Genomic DNA, 20655 nt, shown 5'->3' with positions numbered 1-20655 from the left:
CAAGCAGTCCTAGGGTGCTTTTGTTCAGGGAAAACTCTCCTTTTGTTTGTCTGGATGAGGCTTTTGTTTTGAGGTTTTCTTGAAATACAGCCAGGCCTTTCATGACTACAAAAGCATGCTAGCTGGGTGACAGAACACACGGGAGACACTGTTAAATGCCTTCTGAAGGACAAATGTTCCTTTTCCAACTTTGCCCTTGATGGCCGTGTGAGTGCATAGAGTTGCTTTGCACCAAAGTCAAACCACCGGACCACCTTCGGCCCCATCCACACCACCCATTTAAAGCACACGACTCCCCCCCAAGAATCTTGGGAGCTGTAGTTTGCTAAGGGTGCGTATTGCGGCTCTATGAGAGGCAAATTACAATTCCATGAATTATTTGGGGGAAGCCAGGTGCTTTATTCATGGTGATGATGGAAGCTCAGGTGTGTGCGTGGCAGTGGCTCCCAGGGGTCTCAAGAAAAGGGGTTTCCGATTCTCTGGTCCTCCTAACTCAGGAATGGGGAACCCTTTTCAGCCATTTTTTGCTAATTGGCAATTAACTTGGGAGGCAACCTCATGGACATTTGGGGGGGCATAGGAGCCAACGTCCCTTTGGTCCCCCCAATAAAAGATTTGAGGGGGTTGCCTCCCAAGTTAATTGCCATTCAAATGGTATGTGTGTGCTTCCTCTTGTGATCGATTGTGCAGGGTGGGGTCTACCAGCCCCCCCAATATTTTATTCAAGTTAGCACCCCAATTCATTGCAGCACCTTGTAGAGCTGCCAGCATTGCAGATACAGAAATAAGTCAGATTTCGGCTCACACACATCCTCTCTCCAGAGGCATAGTTCAAAGATCCATGTCAGCCAGGCAACAGCGCTCAGGAAAGCCATGGTGCAGGGCTAGGAGAGGTGTGGCTGGCGAAGGGTGTTTGTGATCTGAGGAGAGCCCTGAGGGCCACATAGAGAGGCCTGGAGGGCCACATTAGGTCACCTTGCTGAGCTTTCCCTCACTCCTGGAGTTGCATGTGCTCTGCCACTGAGCTACGGACCTCTCAGTTCAGGAGCTCAGCATGGCTTCCCTTTAAAAAAAACAAAAAAACAATTATTTTTAACTGGATTTTTGGTGCCATAATACAGAGACCACTTAAAATGCAAAAAAGTATAACTCAGTACAAAGGCAACTTTCCATGACTTTCTCTTAAGAAACAACAAGGACTTGTGTTAAGCTTGTTAGATACTGTGCCATGAAATAGTTAAGCTAGACCAGGGGTTCCCAACAAAATTTTCTCGAGGACCCCTCATCGAGCCGCTATTGTGACAAGGACCCCCATTAATTCCTAATCCTAAAATTAAAAAGTGAGAGCCAAATTAAGAGTCTTTTTATATTTTATATTTATACGTTTTTTACAGTTCTTCCTCTTCATCTGTAGGCCTTTGTCGTTTTAACGAACCACTTTTTAACCAACGGTCCATTTTTAACTACGCGAACTGTAGCTTCCGCGAAAAACAACGCTTTGTTTACAAACACTACTGTTTTGCAAAGAGGCAGCGCGCGCCAGGGAGGAGGGAGGGGAATGGAGAAGACAGGGTACCAGCCCAGTAGCGCACAAATGAAGCCAACGCGCGCAAAGCATCTTGGGGAGGTGAGCGTTAGTAGAATGCGTGCACTGCCTCTTTGCAAAACAGTAGTGTTTGTAAAGCGCCACCTAACGGCATACAGCAGAACTACTGCCTCTATCTAATTCTAGTTTTGCGCTAGACTCTGCTCATGCAGTAAACGGCCAAAACAAAAAATCTGTTATCATACGAAATATATTTAATATATTTTTTATTCTAATAGCATATTGCGGACCCCTCTGGCATAGCTCGCGGACCCCTGGGGGTCCCCGGACCACCTGTTGGGAACCACTGAGCTAGACAGACCTGTTCTGAAGTTACCGGTCTACTCAATGATATGCCTGGGAATTAAACCTGCATTTGAGGTGGTTGCACCTGGTCCATATTAGGTGTGGAATGGCAGCTCTGAGAGGGGGTGATTTTGGGCAGGGAAATAGGACAGAGGGAAAAGTTAGCCCTCCCTCCCTCCCTCCCTCTGGTCCTGATCTGGATCAGCTCTCCCTGGCTGCTATTTTTAAAAGAAGGGCAACAATGAGGGAGGTGATGTCGAGGTTTATCATTACAGCTGGAGAAAAAGCAGTGTTACTCGCACTGCTTTCTGGGCAAGGTTTATTACACACACAATATAGTCTGTAGGCTCAGCACAGCCTTGGGTGCAGAAGGGGAACGATGTTGGTATTTTCCCAGTGTGGCTAATAGTTAAAATGCTACGAGTCCTAAGAGAGATATGTGGGGTTAGGTCATGACAAGAGTCTTACAGTCCCTGAAAACTGGTGATACAGTACAGGCTGCTCAGTCAGCTCTTGGGGGCAAAGGGAGTCACTCATGCTTCAGGATCCAGCCCACAGGGAACTGCCCTTCGGTTGGTTGCACATCCTTCCGGAGACCCTTAAAGCGAGTGGCGCCTCCGTAGAGAAACTCCTGTCTGTTAATGCCTCATTCTCTCTGCAGGTCTCAAGCAAAAAGAGCCTGAGCTTGAAGGAACTGACTGAAGAACCTGACACCGTTTCACTGGTAAGATGTTGTCTTGAATCCCCACTACAGCCCGTTGTTCTGTCCCAGTTCCAGCCAACTTAGCAGTTTGAAAACAGGCCAGTGCAAGTAGATAAATAGGTGTGGCGGGAAGGCAAACAGCATTTCCATGCGCTCTGGCTTCCGTCACGGTGTCCCGTTGTGCCAGAAGCGGTTTAGTGATGCTGGCCACATGACCCAGAAAGCTATCTGTGGACAAACGGCCTGAAAGTGAGATGAGCTCTGCACCCCATAGTTGCCTTTGACTGGACTTAACCATCCAGGGGTCCTTTACCTTTTACCTAGGTCCAAACCATACCATACCACGATATATACTATCAAGACATACTATCTGGATATAGTAAGAATATTTAGGATGGTATTCAATGCTAATCCTATTCAGAATAGACCCACTGAAGTTAGTGAACAAGCCTGTCTTAGATTCATTAGTTTCAATGGGTCTACTCTTGAGTAGGACCAGCTTAGGGTTATGACCCATACTGCCTGGGTATGCTGTATATATATGTTATGAGTTGTATCCAATGCAGTGCTAAGCTAAATATACTGAGTTGTATTGCATCCAGCATTAGTATTACTCAGCATAGAATCATTGAAATAAACAGGCATAATTAACATAGAGCTATTGATTTCAGTGGGTCTCCTTTGAGTAGAATTTTCATTGGCTGCAACCCAATTAGCAGCATACTTGTTTTGCACAGGTGAGCCTGCCAGTTGCTGCTTTCTCTTAACCAGGTTTATTGGCATAAATGATAACTATTAAAGCTGGGCCTCTATGCTTTGCTCACTGCATTGCCTCAAAGTACTGAAGGGCACCTTCTTTCAGATAGCTCAGTCAGTAGAGCATGAGACTCTTAATCTCAGGGTCGTGAGTTCGAACCCCGCTTTGGGCAAAAAGGTTCCTGCGTTGCAGAGGGTTGGACTAGATGACCCTCAGTGTCCCTTCCAACTCTACAACTCTATGATTTTATGATTCCTTTCCTCCTCACTCTCTTTAATATAGAAATCTGCTTAGTCCCGGGTCAGTCTATTGTCTGTTTAGCTTGCTATTGTCCACTCTGATTGGCATTGGCTCTGCAGGATCTCAGGCAGAGAAAGCCTTCCCCCTCACTTTCTGCCTGGTTCTTTTTCTTTTTCCCCAGTTGGAGATGCCAGGGGTTGAATTTGGGACTTTCTGCATGCAAAACTGGTGCTCTGCCACTGAGCGATGACTTCTCCCTGGAGGAGAAGGCTCACAATGTCCAGGAGGGGGCAGTGTTGCACTGGGAAGAACTAGCCTAGCAGGCTTTGTTGACAAACCTCTTGCTGTGTTAGCTCCGCCTGTAGGTTGACACTGCAGTGAAAGATCGGGGCTCCTTCCTGCAGCCAGCTAACCCGCATTCCATGCCTTCCACAGGAGGTGATTGTCCCAGAAGTGAAGTGGAGGAAGGGCTCGCCGGCTTCGTTGTCCCTGGCCCTCCCAGATGCAGGCTTCCAGTGCATCCACCGGGCATCTATCAGCAGCCTCAGCACAAAGGAGAGCTCTTGTAACTCAGAGGAGCCCCTAGTATCAGGTACAGGGCAACAGGGGGCTGGGAAAAGGCCCTTGGTGCCGCTGCATGTTTATCATCTGGCACCTGCGGACTCTCAGGCAGAGCTTCCTCTGCCCCGCCTGATCGAACAGCTGTGCTGGCAGGAGCACCGACTGTTCAGCTGTCCCAAGGACATAAGCTGCGTCTCGATTGCCCTATGTAATCTCCGTCATGCCAGCCGCCCCATCACGTCCCTCCTGAGTGCATCCATGTGTCGGCTGCGCACAGATGGCCGTGTTCTTTGTTCAGACTTGGGAGACACATGCTCTCCTTTTCTATTTCGCTTCAGACGCCCGGGGCAGTTCATCCCGTCAGCGACCACATGGATGCAAGCAAACACCATTTCCTTCTCAGAATTCTTGTACGAAACCTGGTTTTAGATGGCGGGTTGTTACTATCCGAAAACATATAGCCTTCACGTGGGCCTTACTTGCGCCTTCTGAAGCTCCAGTGACCTTTGCCCAGCAGAAGAGATGGCTACCATCTCTTTGCTGCTGGGTAGCCCACAAAGCAGCCTTTTCCACCAGGGCAGAAGCATCAGACACCAGTAGGAGCTTCTACCCAGGTGCAAATGCAATAGTTGGCTTTAAGTCTCTGTGCTGTGTTCTCAGTTGTGTGCAGCTGAGCTGCAAATGCACCCCTTGGATCCACCAGGAGCTGTGCACTCAGTATTGTGGGCCCAGTTTTATCCAAACCCCTTTTATTGTTATAGATAACTTTTTAAATTTCACCTCTAAAATATCCATGTTGTTCAAAGGAAAGCAGCAAGGCAGTATTGACTGCCTGTTGAAGGAGGTGTGCTGCGGCAACGAAAATTCAAATATTTGCTAGCACATTTTGATTGGTTTTTTTAACATTCTGCTCCTACATATATAAACAAATTCCTGTCTGAAAGATAGGATTTAATCTAATTAATCTTTACCTTCTGTATTGCTCAATGCATGAGCAAAAACATGCGATGGGTATTCTAACCGCTGTTTTACCCAATCTTTGATTTGGTGAACCTCCACACACTTCCATGCGTGTGTGGAACTAGCCCACTGGTGGACTGCTTGAGATTTCATTTGGCTATAATATATATATATATATATATATATATATATATATATATATATATATGTATATATATATTCTGAAAAGAACCTCTACTCTTCGAAAGCACACCAGTGCAAGTAGATAAATAGGTACTGCTGCGGCAGGAAGGTAGATGGTGTTTCCATGTGCTCTGGTTTCCATCATGGTGTCCTGTTGCACCAGAAGCAGTTTAGTCATGCTGCCCGCATGACCCAGAAAGCTGTCTGCAGACAAATGCTGGCTCCCTTGGCCTGACAGCGAGATGAGCACCGCAACCCCATAGTCGCCTTTGACTGGACTTAACCGTCCAGGGGTCCTTAACCTTTTACCTTACTCTTCAACAAAAATATTTCCCCAGAACTCGTGTCTCCTAACCTTCCAAAGCAAATGTTGCAGGGGCGCAGAAGGCAGAAAGGTTGGAGAGAATAGCCCTGTTGGGCTAGGGCAGATATGGTGAGTTTTTGCCCTGTCCCTGCATCAGATGTTGCTGAACTACAACTCATATCATCCCAGGCCATAGGCCATGCTTGCTGGGGCTGATGGAGCTGTAGTCCAACAACCTGGAGGGCTAAAAATTTCCCCAGCACTGTGTTAGCAGATGTCCACTCACACTATATTGGATCTCACCCTGTATATGTGTGTGTGTGTTTGCGTTATATATACTTTTAATATTCGAGTGCCTGATGCCTTTTTATTATTATTCCAGAAAGTGCAATAAACACTGAAGAGGAGTTGGAGGTGGAGCAGAGCTACCAAGCAGAGTTGAGGCCATCTGATTACCAGCTGCTGAAAATCTTCATTGTCTTGTAAGCCTCCAGGCACACACCCCCTCCCATTCCTATCCTATCTTCGGGTTGGTTTTCTGACTCTGAGCTCAACGGTGCGTTTTGTCTCTGCTTCCTCAGGATCTGCCTCCTGGTGGTGTCCTCCTCCTACCTGGCTTTTCGCATCTTCCGCCTGGAGCAGCAGCTCTGCTCTTTGAACCGGGACTATCTCTCACGTGTGCCCCGGAGGTAGGAAAGCCTTCTGAAGCCCAGCGAGTGTCTGCAGAGGAGCCCTTCCTTGGGGTCTGGAAGTTGGGATGGATAACCTTTTGTTCTCATTATGCCAATATTGAAAGATGTCCTTGGTCGCCACATAAGGCAGGGATGGGGACCCTGCAGGGGTGGTCTGGGTGCTTTTGGACTTCAGCTGCCATCATGCATGGCCAGTGGTCATGGATGAGGGGAGATGAAGTCCAGCGACAGGTCTGGAGGGCCCCGCAGGCTTTCTATTTCTGCTATAAGCAAAGGTTCAGCATTGCTTCAGGAGCCTGCAGCTTGTGTACTTCTCCTTTTTTAAAGGGCCGATTGACACCAGCTTTAGTGGCAGCAAAGCATGGCCTGTAGACAGTACTACCACCACCACCACTACTACTACTAATAGTTGGTGACTTGTGGAAGCCCCATATTGGGTAAAAGATCCCTGCATTGGACTATATGACCCTTGCGGTCCCTTCCAACTCTACAATTCTATGATTCTGTTCTTCTGCTTAGACTGCTTCTAAAAATCCCAATTCTGCAGTTAGAATACCCCAGTTCTTGGCTGGAATAAATTGTGCACATTTCAATGAATGTTTACTTGATTCCTGCTCCTGCCCCTGCCAAAAGGCAATTCTGCATCTGCACTTGTTTCCTTTTATGGACTGGGATGTGGGTGGTATCATATTCCTCAAGGTGGGAGCACAGATGTTAGACATGGACAAAGACTTGAGTTGTACTGAGTTAAGATGATTCCTGGAAATTCCCTCCCCCCCCCAAGTGAGCTTTAGTTCCCTTAAATGTATATCATTAATTGCCTTAAAAAGGTCTTTTGACTTGAGTCATTAACCCTGGAACTTTTTTTTTAATGCACATGCATCCATGCAGGACTGGTCCAAAATATTTTTGCTGCAGAGGTAGAGCAGCAAATTGTGACATACCTCCCCTGTTCCCACTCTGAGTTAAGGTGCAGAGAACTCAAGGCCAGCCAAGTTGGTACCATTTAGATCAGGCACCCCCAAACTGCGGCCCTCCAGATGTTTTGACCCACAACTCCCATGATCCCTAGCTAACAGGACCAGTGGTCAGGGATGATGGGAATTGTAGTCCAAAACATCTGGAGGGCTGAAGTTTGGGGATGCCTGGTTTAGATATTGCTGTTGTCTTGTGGTCTTGCAAACCACCTTGATTTTGCTTTGAAATGAAGGGCGGTGTATAAATAACTGAAGTAAATAAGCAAGTGATGCCATAGGCACCTCTTCCTTCTTTGTAGCAGTAGAAATGCAATAGTAAAAAATTAAGTAACAAACAGCTTGATGCCTTTCCATGGTGGCTCGCATCAGCTTCATTTCCATGGTGGCTCGCATCACACTTCACTCTGCCTAATATTAGGGCCGGCCCTGGTCACACACAAACAAGGAGCTGCATTAAATCAGGAGAAGTTCTCTTGCCATTTGTGGGGCAGTCAGATTTCCCATAGGATTGGTTCAGAGCCTGCTAACAATGGCATCTTTGTCTGTTTCTGACAGGTGACTGTGGGCTCAATAAAGACAACAATGGAGAAAACAGCACCCGCAAACATAGATCTGTGCTGCGTCCAAGGAGTTAACACAACTGCTGTGAAGCCACAGCAAATGAGCCCCATGCTCTTCCTCTGTGCTCCTCCTGGACCAAAGCTCTCTGCTTCTGGTGGCGAAATCTAGAAGTGCTTTCTTGCTGTCAGCAACCCATTGGGATGCTTGGCCAACAGTAGCCAATGCAGCAGCCTCCAGATGTTGTTGGGCGATGACGTCCATTGTCCCTGGCTGTTGGCGGGAGTCCAGCAACATCTAGAGGGGACTGTGCTGGCTGCCAAACAGGCTGTACATGGGTAGCAGTGGTGCTTGTGAGAGTTGCCAAGGGTTGCCAGTGTGATAGTGTCTTCATTGATGATGTCTCTGGCCGTACCTTCCAAAGGCTCTTCAGCCACTGAATACGTTGGGACGCTTGCTCTCTAGAGTGGCAAGAAAATTTGGAACTGCAGGACTTCCTCTGAGGCTCCCCTCTGTATTTCAGAACTGCAATGTCTTCCTGGGGCTTTGCTCCAGAAGGGCTGACTGTTACCACCAGCAAACTGTTGTGGCTGGTCCTCTGTCACATCCTAATGCATCCTAGCAAGGTCTGGAGAAGTAGCTGGACTCTGGACTGCTGCTAGTTCTCGCTGCTTTCTTTCCCCTGCAGGAAAGGGGCAGCGGGAGAAAGTTGGTGTTGGATTTTTTTTGCTGCAGCGGAAAGCTCTGCCTTGGAAGGAAGACGGACGTATCCTTTGCCCAGGGCAGTGAAATCATCTCCATTAGAATCCATCTTCTTGCACTAACAGGATTCCTGTCGTCCAGGGGATGCTGCTGGAGCAATTCTGGTGGCCCTGCAAAATTACTGTAACCGCTGCAGCAACGTTCAGCTAAGGGAACCTGCAAACTGCCAGGCAGGCCCTGAACACTCATGGAAAGACGCCATGGGTATGCACTTTCTGGGGACAGATATGACTTAGGGGTGCATGTGGCCCTCGAAGCACTTTACATGGGTCTGCCCCACTTAACCCAAGGGCTTTGCAGCTTGGCACGGACACGAGGAAGCAGAGACAGGGGGCTTGGCTGGGGTAAAGCAAGCTGATTGCTCCATTTCTTTGTCGCAGGGGAGGTTTGTGGTCCTTTGCACATGCGCCAGCTCTCTCCTCGGAAGCAGGTAGAGCCAAGGCCATGCCCCCTTCCATCGTTCTGCAGCACAACAAAAGGCAGCTCTCTGAACTCCAAGCCCTTGAGAGGCCAATTCATATGCAGGCTTGGAGTCAGCCATCTGCATCCCTAGCCATGGAAGCCTTGAATGGCTTGTTTAGATGACTTGGGCTGTGATTGGGGGCAGGGGGAGAGGGTTTGTCTGCTCCCATCACTGCTACTGCCCTGGACAAACTGGGAGAGTTGGCCAAGGGTAGCATCATGGAGGCAGAACACCCAGGGAGCAGTTAAGAACATCGGAAGAACCCTGATGGGTAACTGTGAGAAGCCCCATTGGATCACCGAGAAGCCAGGATCCTGGCCCATGAGAGTGAGGACCATGCTGAAGAAGCTGGTTGTCTTCGCAAGCAAAGTTCTCCCAAGATGGACATGAGGCCACGTGAATGAACGCCTCTGTAGCACAGACTGAATGAATGAACGAGTGTATGAGCTAGTGTGTGGCCTTCAAATACAGAGCAAGCAGACCACTTTGGGAACGGTCCCGTTCAGGAGGAAGTGGGCCCTAGCTGTGGGACGTTAAGGGACCTGGGATCCTCTTGGGGTTTAAAGGCATAGCTTTTCAAACTTCCTGCTTTCTGGGAACCCTTTCCTTGTGGTCTGGTCTGCCGGGAAAGTTCCTTCACATCTTCCAGTAGACCACCTTGAGTGTCGTGTAAAGATTTCAGCGCATGTTCCTGGGTATAAAGTCATCTTGGGTGACATGTCCTGGTCTCGGGGCTCAGGATTGTGTGTGGCAACCGTGCAGCAAGCCAAAGGAGCTGCTTGGGTAGGGGGCAGAATTTAGCTGGGGGTGGGGTAGATGGAGGCAGGCTGGCGTGTTGGCCCTTTGTGTTTGGTGCTCCACTAGCAATGTCTTGGAATTGCACCCAGGAAATTGCACCCACGTGCCAGCATCTTGCAGGGAAAGGAGGGCTTGTCTGCCCTCTAGGGGCAGCCCTCTAGGGACGCTTGTCTGCCATTCTTGGTCGTCTTATTGAGGGAACGCCTGGGTCTCTCAGCACACAGTTTGAAGAACATTGCATTAAAGGAACATGTTCTTATACGGTTCCAGATTTGAAGGGGCTGCATTCTGATGGGAGCCCCCCCCCCCACATCCGACAGGGGGACTACTGGCAGTCCTAGGCCACATCCGCACCAAATACTTAACTATGATAGCAGTTGTGGCTCCCCCCAAAGAATCCTGGGAACTGTAGTTCGAGCACTAGAATAGGACTAAGGCCCCTCCTTCCTCTCATAGAGTTACTGTTCTTAAGAGCTGTTTAACAATCCCTTCCCCCTAGGAATTCTGAGTAATTGTAACTAGGTGAGGGGAACAGGGGTCTCCTGACAACTCTCGGCACCCTTAACCAACCACAGTTCCCACGTTCCGTTGGAGAGGAATCCTATAAAGTGGTATGAAAGGGCTTTACATGTGTGGTGCGGATGTAAAGGGCCCGAATGGGTTCATCTGGCGGTGCTTGGATCAGTGACAGAGGCTGGGTCGGTGCCTCTGGAAGATGCTGTCGAAATTTCCCAGAATGCCCTGGGGTGACACCGTTGTGGGTATTTTCATGAGTGTGTCTGTGGGAAATGGAAGCTTTCATATAGTGCTGACCTGATGACTAGGGATTTTTTTGGTATTGTAATTTCTGCAGCTCCAGGACTGCTTGAATGAGCAAGAATGGAGGGTTCAGGAGGCCCAGTGGGTCTGGCTGTGGCATGTCGTTTCGAAGAAGCACACCCCACCTGTGTTCTGCTCTTCTTTCCCTGCTCCCAGTGCCAGAAGTTTACTGGGCTGCTGGACAGCCAGTTGGCTTCTTTCTTAGCAATAATGTCTCAGGTGTTCCTCTTCTTTTTAATCAGATCTCCCATCTCATGGGAGGTAAATGTAATATTTGTGCTCATTATGATGATTACTATTTTGGAAGGAGCTGCTAAGACAAAGCCCTTTTGTTTGCTGGAGAGTTGTCTTGGCTGTGGGGTCCTGGTGCTCTCGGCAGTGGGTACCACAAGGTGTGTTTGTGTGTCCAGGGTCTGAGGGGCAGGTGGAGGCAAGCAGGCCCAGGAAGTGCCAAGAAAACCCGATTTCTAGCAAGGCAGTTGTGTGCTGCATTTTCTATCACTCCCTGCAAGTCTGTGCTCGAGCATAATGGTTCAGAGCATGAGCTATGAGCCAGAAGGTCCCAGTTCAAATCTCAGCTGAGCTACGAATTTGCTGGCTGGCCTTTGGTGAGCTGCTGTCTCTCAGTTCTTGGGAGCCCTCTTTCTTTTCTCTAATTTTGGGAATAACAGTACTGGCCTACCTTACAGGGATGTTGTAAGGATTTCAAGGTAATGTAAAGCGCTTTGAACGCTTCGGAAAAGTGCTCTATAAATACTAAGTATTATCATTAGTGTTATTCAGTGTAAGCAACGGTTCTATTTTTCATTGTCCTTTCCTTTTCTAAAGTTCAGAACAATTGCACAAATATCCTACAAGCTCGTTGTTTTCTGGCTTTGTTGTCCTGTAAATGACACGTGTTCATAGCTGTGGGAGGATATAAACACCAGCAGAGGCACAGCAGACCTTGAAGCCTCTTTAGTCCCCTTGGAATTCTCTTTAAGGCAGTGGTAGGGAATATGTGGCTCTCTAGGTACTGTTGGGACTGCAGCTCCCATAAGCCTCTGCCAGCAAGGGATGATGGGAGTTGAACATCTGAAGAACAGATCTTTGGCAAGCAGTGAAAGTGTTAAGCACATACACATGCACACCTCTTCCTGTTTCTCTTAACCCTTCTGGATGCAGCAGCTTTTCCTGCTTTAAAAAAGTACGCCATGTTACACAAGTTGCTTCAGTTGTAGATGACTCGTTTATTTATCATCAGTCCTTGCTTGTTTGCACAAAGTCGGCAGGGTATACACCGACTGGCCGTTTATTGAGCATTCATTCTGATTTGCTTGTGGGGAAAGTGATGCCACGAGTCACATCAAGCAATTGCCATTCCACACACTTTGTGCATTTTTGAGTCACTTTCCTTTACAGCAAAAAAAAAGTGTTGTTTTGTTAGTAGGTGTGTTGCACAAGATTGCCAAACCCGCTTTAATCACATAACCAGAATTTCCTGGCATGTGATTTAATCCCACCTGCAAAAGAGCAACATCTGGAAGCACCTGCAAGCCTGCCTACGCTGTCTGATTTGGCCCTGCAAGAAAATAGGGAGTTTCTTGGCAGTATCCGGGCACATAGAACAAAGTTTGAAGTGTGTCTGGCAAAATTCACCTGGCTGCACGATGAGACTCTGATTTGCCCATACCTCCACAGCCCAGATTTCTGATTTGATCACAAAAGATAATGTGATCTTACTATGGGCCAGCTTCTACTGTTGACTAGCTTATTCAAAGAGTTGCAGGCCCAGGTGTCCGTCATGGCACCAGCCATAACCTGAATCCACCTGTTCTACGTATTAATGGAAAAAGCGAGGCTGCTGAGAAATGCCAAAAAGGTTGAATTATCTGAATTGATCCCAGGGGCACGGAATTGCTCTAGGACAGGCACCCCCAAACTGCGGCCCTCCAGATGTTTTGGCCTACAACTCCCATGATCCCTAGCTAGCAGGACCAGTGGTCAGGGAAGATGGGAATTGTAGTCCAAAACATCTGGAGGGCCGAAGTTTGGGGGTGCCTGCTCTAGGCAAGGAACGGGCATCTGCTTGGTTGTCATAGAGCAGGCATGTTGCACCTACAAGTGTGGTTTGACGAAAAAGTCCCGTTCTCCCTCACCAGTGGATATTGGTGGCTGGAAGCTGACATCCAACCCCATCTGGAGGGCCACAAGTTCCACATCCTGGAAGAGCATGGGAGTAAGGCTTTCCTGATTTCAGCTGCCATTTGCAGAGCTGTGATGATGGCGCTGCTTCTGCTAAGGCAGGAGGGAAATGTACAGTCAAAGGTCTGTGTTGGTTTCCCAAGCCTGTGTGCACGCAGGTAATTCAATTTTAACGGCTTGAACACACAGCTGTCGGGAGTTCAGGAGTTCACATTTCAGCTGTTGAGAGCTGAAGTGTTGAGATTCTCTTGTGGAGACGAGCCAGGAACCTCTGCCACCCAAGGCCAGGAGAAACAGTCCTTTAGTGTTTTGTAAATCCTTTTTGGCATGTGCCACGTTCCCATCGAGGCAGAGGTATCACGGATCAGCTATGCTTGAATGGGACACATGCCTAGCAGTCTGCCACTACAAGCTATGCATATTTGGGTAAGGTATTTCGGATGTAGGGCAGAATGAATGCTGCTGTGAATTGTGGCAGTGCTGGCTTTCACAGCAATGCAAGTTTGACGCTGAATGCTCCTACCTCTGCCTCTTGCACAGTGTGCTGCTGAGGCATTTTTGCAACAAAGGCTGACTCTCCAGTGTGATTCTCCTGAAGGATAAAGGTGTTTTCTCTTCCAACCTTGACTCCCAGATGCTATGCTGCAACTTGGCAGTGTAGGGTAAACCACCTCACCAATATCTTAAAAAGTATTGATGTCCTCAAATGTCTGCAGCGCTTCAGCAAAGTTTTGGGTTGCTAAATATTAAAATGCAGGCAGTGTTTTGTTTTGTTTTGTTTTGTAAAAAGATCTGAATCTTATAGCTGAGATTGCTTTGCCTTCCAGCCTGGTGATCCACAGGTCCCTTTGCCTCTCCCTTTCTTTGCTTGCTTAGGATGCAGCAATTATGTCCTGCAGAAAAACATGTGAACAACGGGGACAATTGAGAAACCGTGGCCCTCCAGAGGTTGCTGGACTCCATCAGCCCCAGACAGCATGGCCAGTAACCAGGTGTGATGAGAGTTGGGAGTCCAACATCTGGAAGGCTGCAGGTTCCCTAACTCTGTCTTAAAAGTACAGGCACACTAGCTTGACATATGGCAACCTTCTGCAAGATGCTGAGGTGGGTCCTTTGCCAAGCTACAAGCCTAGGAGAAGCTAGCCCATGTGACCAACTTCTAGTGAGGACGACGACAGAACTCTCCTAAGCTGACTGATTCTCCTGAGGACTTTTGGGGGGCCTCTGTCTGGTGCTCCCCGGCCAAACAGGAAAGCTGCCATCTGGGCATTCCCCGATTTGTCTGCCTTGGCCTTGTGGCTTAATCAGCTTGGTTTTTGCTGGGGGAGAACTGTAGGTTACGACTTCTGAGGTTCCGCAATTGCAATGAGGGCAGATTAACAGCATCCTCTTCTGCTAGTTCAGTGGCAAGCAGCTGCTGAGCTTTCTGACCCCATTCTGACTGAAAAGCTCCCGGGTTTGTGAAATTACAACCTGGTAACATCTGCTGCCTTGCCGGGGTGGTGGGTGGGGAGGGGCTTGCCTGGATGGTGGTGCTGAGAAAGGGCTCAGGGCACTTAGCAATATTTCATAGAATTGTAGAGTCCCCTTCCTGGCTTATGTTTGAAGTGGAGAAGGTTTCCTCCAGATCATTCAGTGCCAGGGAAATGAATGTCCTCCCCCCTCTCCCCCAAATATTTCCATGTTTGTTCACAGAAATACTTCCATAATCCTCTTATTCTAGTTTAATCACTACATAGTCTGTGGTAGCAATTGCAGAGATTAGAACTGTCACTCTGCTGTTTACTCGTTCTTTCAAAGGAAGGCTGCATTTGTGAGAGGAGCCAGCCAAATACAGGACTTGCCTATGTATCACTTACATAGGGATGAGCGGAGAACCTGTGGCTGTCCTGGTGTTTGTTGGACTTGAGCTTCCACCAGCCCCAGCTAGGGTGGCCAATGGTCCATCAACATTCTGGCTACTCCTCGGTTAAATCTTCTGTTGCCTTTCAGCATGGTTACAACTCCAGATGTTGCCCAGCATTTGTCATGCTTAAGGGGTCTAGAAGCTCCATTGTGTCTCTTGCTTCCCACAACGATTTACTGTCTAATATAGCGGAGCCTGACAGTTGAGAGAAGAAGAAGCTGCCCCTGGACTTCAGAAGAGGAGGAGGAGGAGGAGGAGGAGGAAGAAGAAGAATCTCTGTTGCTTGTTTTATCAGGATGCTTGTGAACCAGCCAAGTCCCTCCATGCAAGTTCCTGTTCTGTGCCACTTTGTGTGTTGGCTACTGGGCATTTCCAGGGGGAATAGATTGCACTCTCTTGCTGCAGGGCAGGCATAGGCAACCTTGGCTCTCCAGATGTTCTGGAACTACAACTCCCATAATCCCTAGCTAACAGGGCCAGTGGTCAGGGATCATGGGAGTTGTAGTTCCAAAACATCTGGAGAGCCAAGGTTGCCTATGCCTGCTGTAGGGTGTAATACTGTTTCAAATAAAAACCTCAACATTTTTCTTAAAACGCTAGAGCCACACAAGCAGCTGTTTTTTCACTGTGCTGCAACACTTATTCTGTACAAGCTAAGGTTAATAAAACTGGCTGCTACCATCTCATGTGTGAATGATACACATCCTAATCTCCTGCAGTCCCTTCTTGCCTTGAAGACCTTGCGGCAATTCAACAGGATTCTGCAAAGCAAGGGATTTGGTAGGGGAAAAACCCCCTCTCCGATTGTTACTAAATATCAGGGACCATGGTTGATTTCTCATTTTCCTTTCCCGTGTTTTTGGTCTCGGGGAGTGTAGTGTTAAAATGTTGATAGCGCACAATGCTAACACTGAGTTGTATCCAAGGTTTTTCAAACTCGAGAATACCAATTACAATTAATAAAAGGTAAAGGTACCCCTGACCGTTAGGTCCAGTCACGGATGACTCTGGGATTGTGATGCTCATTTCGCCCTATAGGCCAAGGGAGCCAGCGTTTGTCCACAGACAGCTTCCAGGTCATGTGGCTAGCATGACTAAACCGCTTCTGACGAACCAGAGCAGTGCACGGAAATGCCGTTTACCTTCCCGCCAGAGCGGTACCTATTTATCTACTTGCACTTTGACGTGCTTTCAAACTGCTAGGTGGGCAGGAGCAGGGACCGAGCAACGGGAGTCCCCCCCCCCCCCGGTCGCAGGAATTCAAACGGCAGACCTGATCGGCAAGCCCTAGGCTCAGTAGTTTAGACCACAGCGCCACCTGCGTCCCTATTACAATTAATGGGCATGGCTAATTTAGGTCCATCCAGTTCCATGGGTCTGAGTAGAACTTAGCTGGATACAACCAATTGCTATTTTTCAGGCCTCAGCTCTCTCCCCAGGGTCTCTACAGCACCTTTAAAATCTCACTTTGAAAGCTCCCATGTGCAAAACACTCCCTGGAAATGGAAAGGCAGTCAGCTTAAAATGCCTCTTACCGCTTACCCTTAAGAGGAACCCCCCCTGCTTTCACTGCATCTGCATTCTGGGGTGCTAAAATCTCAGAAGCATTGGGAGACTTGCCTCCCCCACGGCCAAATGCTGCAGCAAAAAAAACACAGCACAAAAGCAAGCTGTGTGCACCCTTTTTAAAACCAGAAAAGAAACCTAAATGAAGGAAAGTGGAAATGAGAGTAAATGTATCAGGTAGCAGATGCAGGGAAAGATGGGGGCCTGAAACTCTAGGCAGCTGAGGCCAGTCAGAGTACTACTGAGCTAGACAGACAATTTTCTTGGCCTACTATAAGGCTGGCTCCTATGTGCCTAATGCAGATAAAAAGGAAAACAGAACTAATCTGGGCATGGGGATGTATGTCATAAAGACAGCTGCTTTTCTGGCAGCTATTTTGCTTGCAGAATGTCCCACACCCAGCTTCAGTCCCTTAGCATCTCTGCTGAAAAGCTGGGGTAGGGGGAGAGAAGAGGTGGTGTTTAATGCTTCCTCTACTATGCTGTTTTTCTGATTTAAGTACGCTGCCCAGCTGCCACTGATTCCTTGGCGCGAAAGCTAGATGTACTAGCTGGCTCCATCAATTGCGTATTCTTCCGCTTATGTGACATTTAAATGCGAGAACAGCAGACAGGCCAGGAAGGATTTTAAGAAACAAGAAGTGTGCTCTATCATATAATGTTTTAGGTACTGCTAAGACTCATCTCTTTCCCTGCCCCATTTCTCCCTCTCTCTATGTCTTATGCCTCATTTCACCACACACCAATTATGCTGCCGTGTGCAAGCAAATTTAGATTTTGCACCGTTAGAATAAACTGCAGAGGGTAGATTTCAGGGTCAAAATGTATACCTGCCAATTATTACTACAAACTTTCTCATAATTACAAATATAACACTAAATCTGTTGCAGCCCTTGCAATGTGGGGAATCTCTGGCCCTACAGTTCAAAAGCTGGAGGGCCACAGGTCTCCCTTGCCCTACAACAGGGGTCAGCAAACTTTTTCAGCAGGGGGCCGGTCCACTGTCCCTCAGACCTTGTGGGGGGCCGGACTATATTTTGGGGAAAAATATGAACGAATTCCTATGCCCCACAAATAACCCAGAGATGCATTTTAAATAAAAAGACACATTCTACTCATGTAAAAACACCAGGCAGGCCCCACAAATAACCCAGAGATGCATTTTAAATAAAAGTACACACTCTACTCATGTAAAAACATTCTGATTCCTGGACTGTCCACGGGCCGGATTTAGAAGGTGATTGGGCCTCATCCGGCCCCTGGGCCTTAGTTTGGGGAACCCTGCCCTACAACATTTCAAAGTAACAAATGTGGGGGCATCATCATTATTTAAAATAACAAACCATTAAAGCTCCACCTGAACAATAATAAAGTGGAAGCAAACGAGTGCAGCAGAAAATCTCCAGCATCAGTGAATAAAATTGCTTATTCATTTTGAAAGGTCTGGGCTAATAAAAAGGCTCACCATCCAGCCTGAATGTTTGCCACTCCAGCACCACTATGAGCCTGCCTGTTGGTCTATCCAGAGATTCCTCTACCTATTCCACAGCACATTGAGTGCTGGTTCTTCTTGCTGCTGTGACCATGTCAGGATACTTCCAAAGGAAAGCACTGAGAGCACAGCAAACTGTTTATTTTCCTTAGAGGTGTTCAGCAGTAAATGCTTAAATGGAAGTGTCCTATTACTCTTATGTACACAAGAGGACAGTAAAATCCTCCACGTGCATGCAAAAGGGGGGGGGAATACCCTGAAGGGGGAACATCACAGCCAGCCTAGATGCTTTTTCTTTGTTGTTTCCATTCTACTGTCCAGTTTACCTAAAGAATTAGCAGTGCTGGAAAGTAGAGAGAGGTAGCTTGCTAGGGTGACAACTGGAGAACATGTCCCATTGGAGCTGCCCCTGGTTTTCTCCTGAAGGAGCTGTGCTTCTGCACTGCCAATGAGACACAAATTGCAACCTCACCCAGCTTATTCAGCAGCGACTATCTTTGCAGTAACTACAAACAATAAAAACACATGCCTGTGGAGGGGGTGGGAATTAGGTGAGCTGCTTCAATGAAATAAGCAAGATCTAGAAAATGTTACCCATTGATTCTACCGTCCCCCCACTGACTGGATCCTGCCCTCTGTCTCCTGCAAGTGATGCTTCCCAGTTCATTATTAGTGCCTTCTTTAGCATGGAAGCTGTGTCATCCTATCCCACGCCTGCCACCAACCCAGCTTCTCCATAGATCTTCTGTAGTGGTGAGAAATTGTCCAAATAGCACAGGGAAATATAAGTTTGGTTTGTATCTTTTTCACGCAGCCTGCAAAAGTGCTTTAGCCTCTTTGTGGCTTTTCCAGCTCTAGCTGTTTTATCTACCCTGTCCAATCAAAACAGGGTTATGCACAGATCAGAGGCAGATGCTGCGTTATACCAAGTCAGACTGTTTCTCCAGGTATTGCCCACTGTGATGAGATCTGGCTTTGTCCCATCTCCTGTCACCCTGATCCTTTCAACTGGAGACTCACTTTCTGCATGCAGTGTGTGTCCTCGACCAAAGAATTGTGGTCCTTCTCCATATCCTACGAAGCAGGAAAGGGCCTCGACGTATTTGGACCAGCACATGCAGAAAACATCCATATGTAAATAAGCAATTGTGAAGATATCTAAATGAGACTTGATAGACACTCTCAAAAGGCAAGCAATAATGTTTTTGTACATCTATGAACTTCGCCTGAGATTGTCAGCAATCGCCTGTATCATAGGTGCACAGGATCTACAGATAACAACAGCTGTAGCCAACTCCTCTATGATCTTCTGTACTATTTGGTTAGATGGCACAACTATCCACTTTTACCATCTCAAAAAGGTTGCTGTGACCAAGTCAGGGCAACAGGTTAGTGGAGCAGACCTCTGGCTTAATCAATAACCTTCAGATTAAGAGATGGTGTTGTGTGGGTGCTTCAACTCCCTGCTCACTCATGCAGCTCACTGGGCCTGTCCCTACCTGATCTACTTCACAGGGTTATTGTGAGAAAAAGTGGGGCGGCGGCGGGAGAACCAGGCATACAGCCTTGAATTTTGCACTATGAGCAACATAAAAACCCACATAAGTATCTAATTAAAACACAGCCCTTCCTCTCAACAGAGGGACCACAATGCTTAGGGTCCTGCCCATCCTTTTTTCTCTCCCCAGCTGTTACATCAATATTCCATTAGAGATGGCCCTGGCTGCACCCAGAAAGGAGCAGGCCTTTGGCCTTCGCTCCAGTAGCTGTCCAGCAGGTTTTTCTGGCACTGCGAGTATGCTATAGATTTTTAAGGCTATCAAAAACACAATGCATGGATTACAGTGTTTACAGACTGGGCTTTAACAATCCATTCATGAAAAGTGGAATAGGCTAAGGGTTAAGAAAAGTGGTTGCACAGTTTCCTGGGTGAAATTTTTCCGTGATCGACATGACACTCTGAAAGATAAGCCTGCTGGTATGCCCAACCCCCAGTCCCACTCCAGAGGAAGAAAGGTGTGTAGATCAGAGGTCAGCAGGAAGCCTCCAGAGGTTTTGTCAAGGTATCGGCTGGAACCTAAGTGGGATTTTGACTCTCCCAAACAGCAAAGTTGTTTCACTTATGTGGGTAGAAAGCCTTAGCATTTCCTCTATTCCCCTGTGCAATAAGGCTTTCTTTAGTTTCCTGAAAAGCTGCTCTGCAAGATTTTTTTTAAAAAAACATGGGAAAACAACTCATTCCACACTTCATACACACTGAAGCTGTCTCTTCTATATTTAGGACACATGCCACATATAACGGTTGCTATGAGATACCAACTACAGACAATTTGGGATTTTCAAATTAAGGGTTCTATGAAAAGACGTTTCCCCCATTATGTCACTCTTTAGAGAGGAGGCATGTAAGTTTTTCGAACACCTACCAAATTGGGTGCAACCCAATGTACTAGTCAGCTACGTTTATCCTTTATCAAAACAGGGCTGGCTGTAGCACATGGCCAGATTAGATGGACACCTTGAGCGGCAGAATACGGCTTCCTTTTTGAATTTGGGGATTATTGCTCATACCTTCCATTTCTATATACAGCTGCATGTCTAAAACATGTGAGAGGTGCTTTCACACCTTCCCTTTCCAGCATCCTCTTCAAGCATTTCCACAATCTCCCTGAGCAACTGTTTCCATTGTTGATCTGTTTAAACGGTTAAGTTCTGAACACTGGAGGCTCCCACTGGCAAGGCATCATATGGCAAGCAGTGAGCAATCTTAACTGGATGCACTGCTGCTTCCCTCTTTCCCCACCCACACAGCACACCATCAGTTGATGCTTATCTGACAAAC

At 47.5% G+C, this 20655-nt stretch overlaps 1 protein-coding gene and 1 long non-coding RNA gene across 4 annotated transcripts in view; one reads left to right on the top strand and one right to left on the bottom strand.

Annotated features, from left to right (window-relative positions):
- Positions 1–11525, top strand: part of GRAMD2A (GRAM domain containing 2A) — a 63094-nt gene extending 51569 nt beyond the window's left edge. For 2 of the 3 annotated variants that reach the window (XM_035130790.3, XM_035130793.3), the window contains 5 exons: positions 2553–2615; positions 4027–4183; positions 5982–6081; positions 6181–6288; positions 7824–11525. In XM_035130790.3, the coding sequence (XP_034986681.1) occupies positions 2553–2615; positions 4027–4183; positions 5982–6081; positions 6181–6288; positions 7824–7827 (432 nt within the window). In that variant the 3' untranslated portion in view covers positions 7828–11525. Of the gene's footprint in view, positions 1–2552; positions 2616–4026; positions 4184–5981; positions 6082–6180; positions 6293–7823 lie in introns of those variants that run through there. The other variant, XM_060282371.2, reaches the window with a different exon arrangement.
- A 352-nt stretch (positions 11526–11877) lies between these two features.
- Positions 11878–18932, bottom strand: LOC148683630 (uncharacterized). Its single transcript, XR_015946769.1, has 2 exons — positions 18837–18932; positions 11878–12061 (listed from the first exon to the last, which is right to left on the bottom strand). It is a non-coding gene; the product is annotated as an uncharacterized LOC148683630 (long non-coding RNA).
- Between the last annotated feature and the right edge of the window lie 1723 nt (positions 18933–20655).

This window comes from Zootoca vivipara, chromosome 13, assembly GCF_965207765.1.
Source record: "Zootoca vivipara chromosome 13, rZooViv2.hap1.1, whole genome shotgun sequence".
Classification (NCBI taxonomy): domain Eukaryota; kingdom Metazoa; phylum Chordata; class Lepidosauria; order Squamata; family Lacertidae; genus Zootoca; species Zootoca vivipara.
Note: the sequence above shows the minus strand (reverse complement) of the source record. Positions and strands in the feature narration are given on the sequence as shown.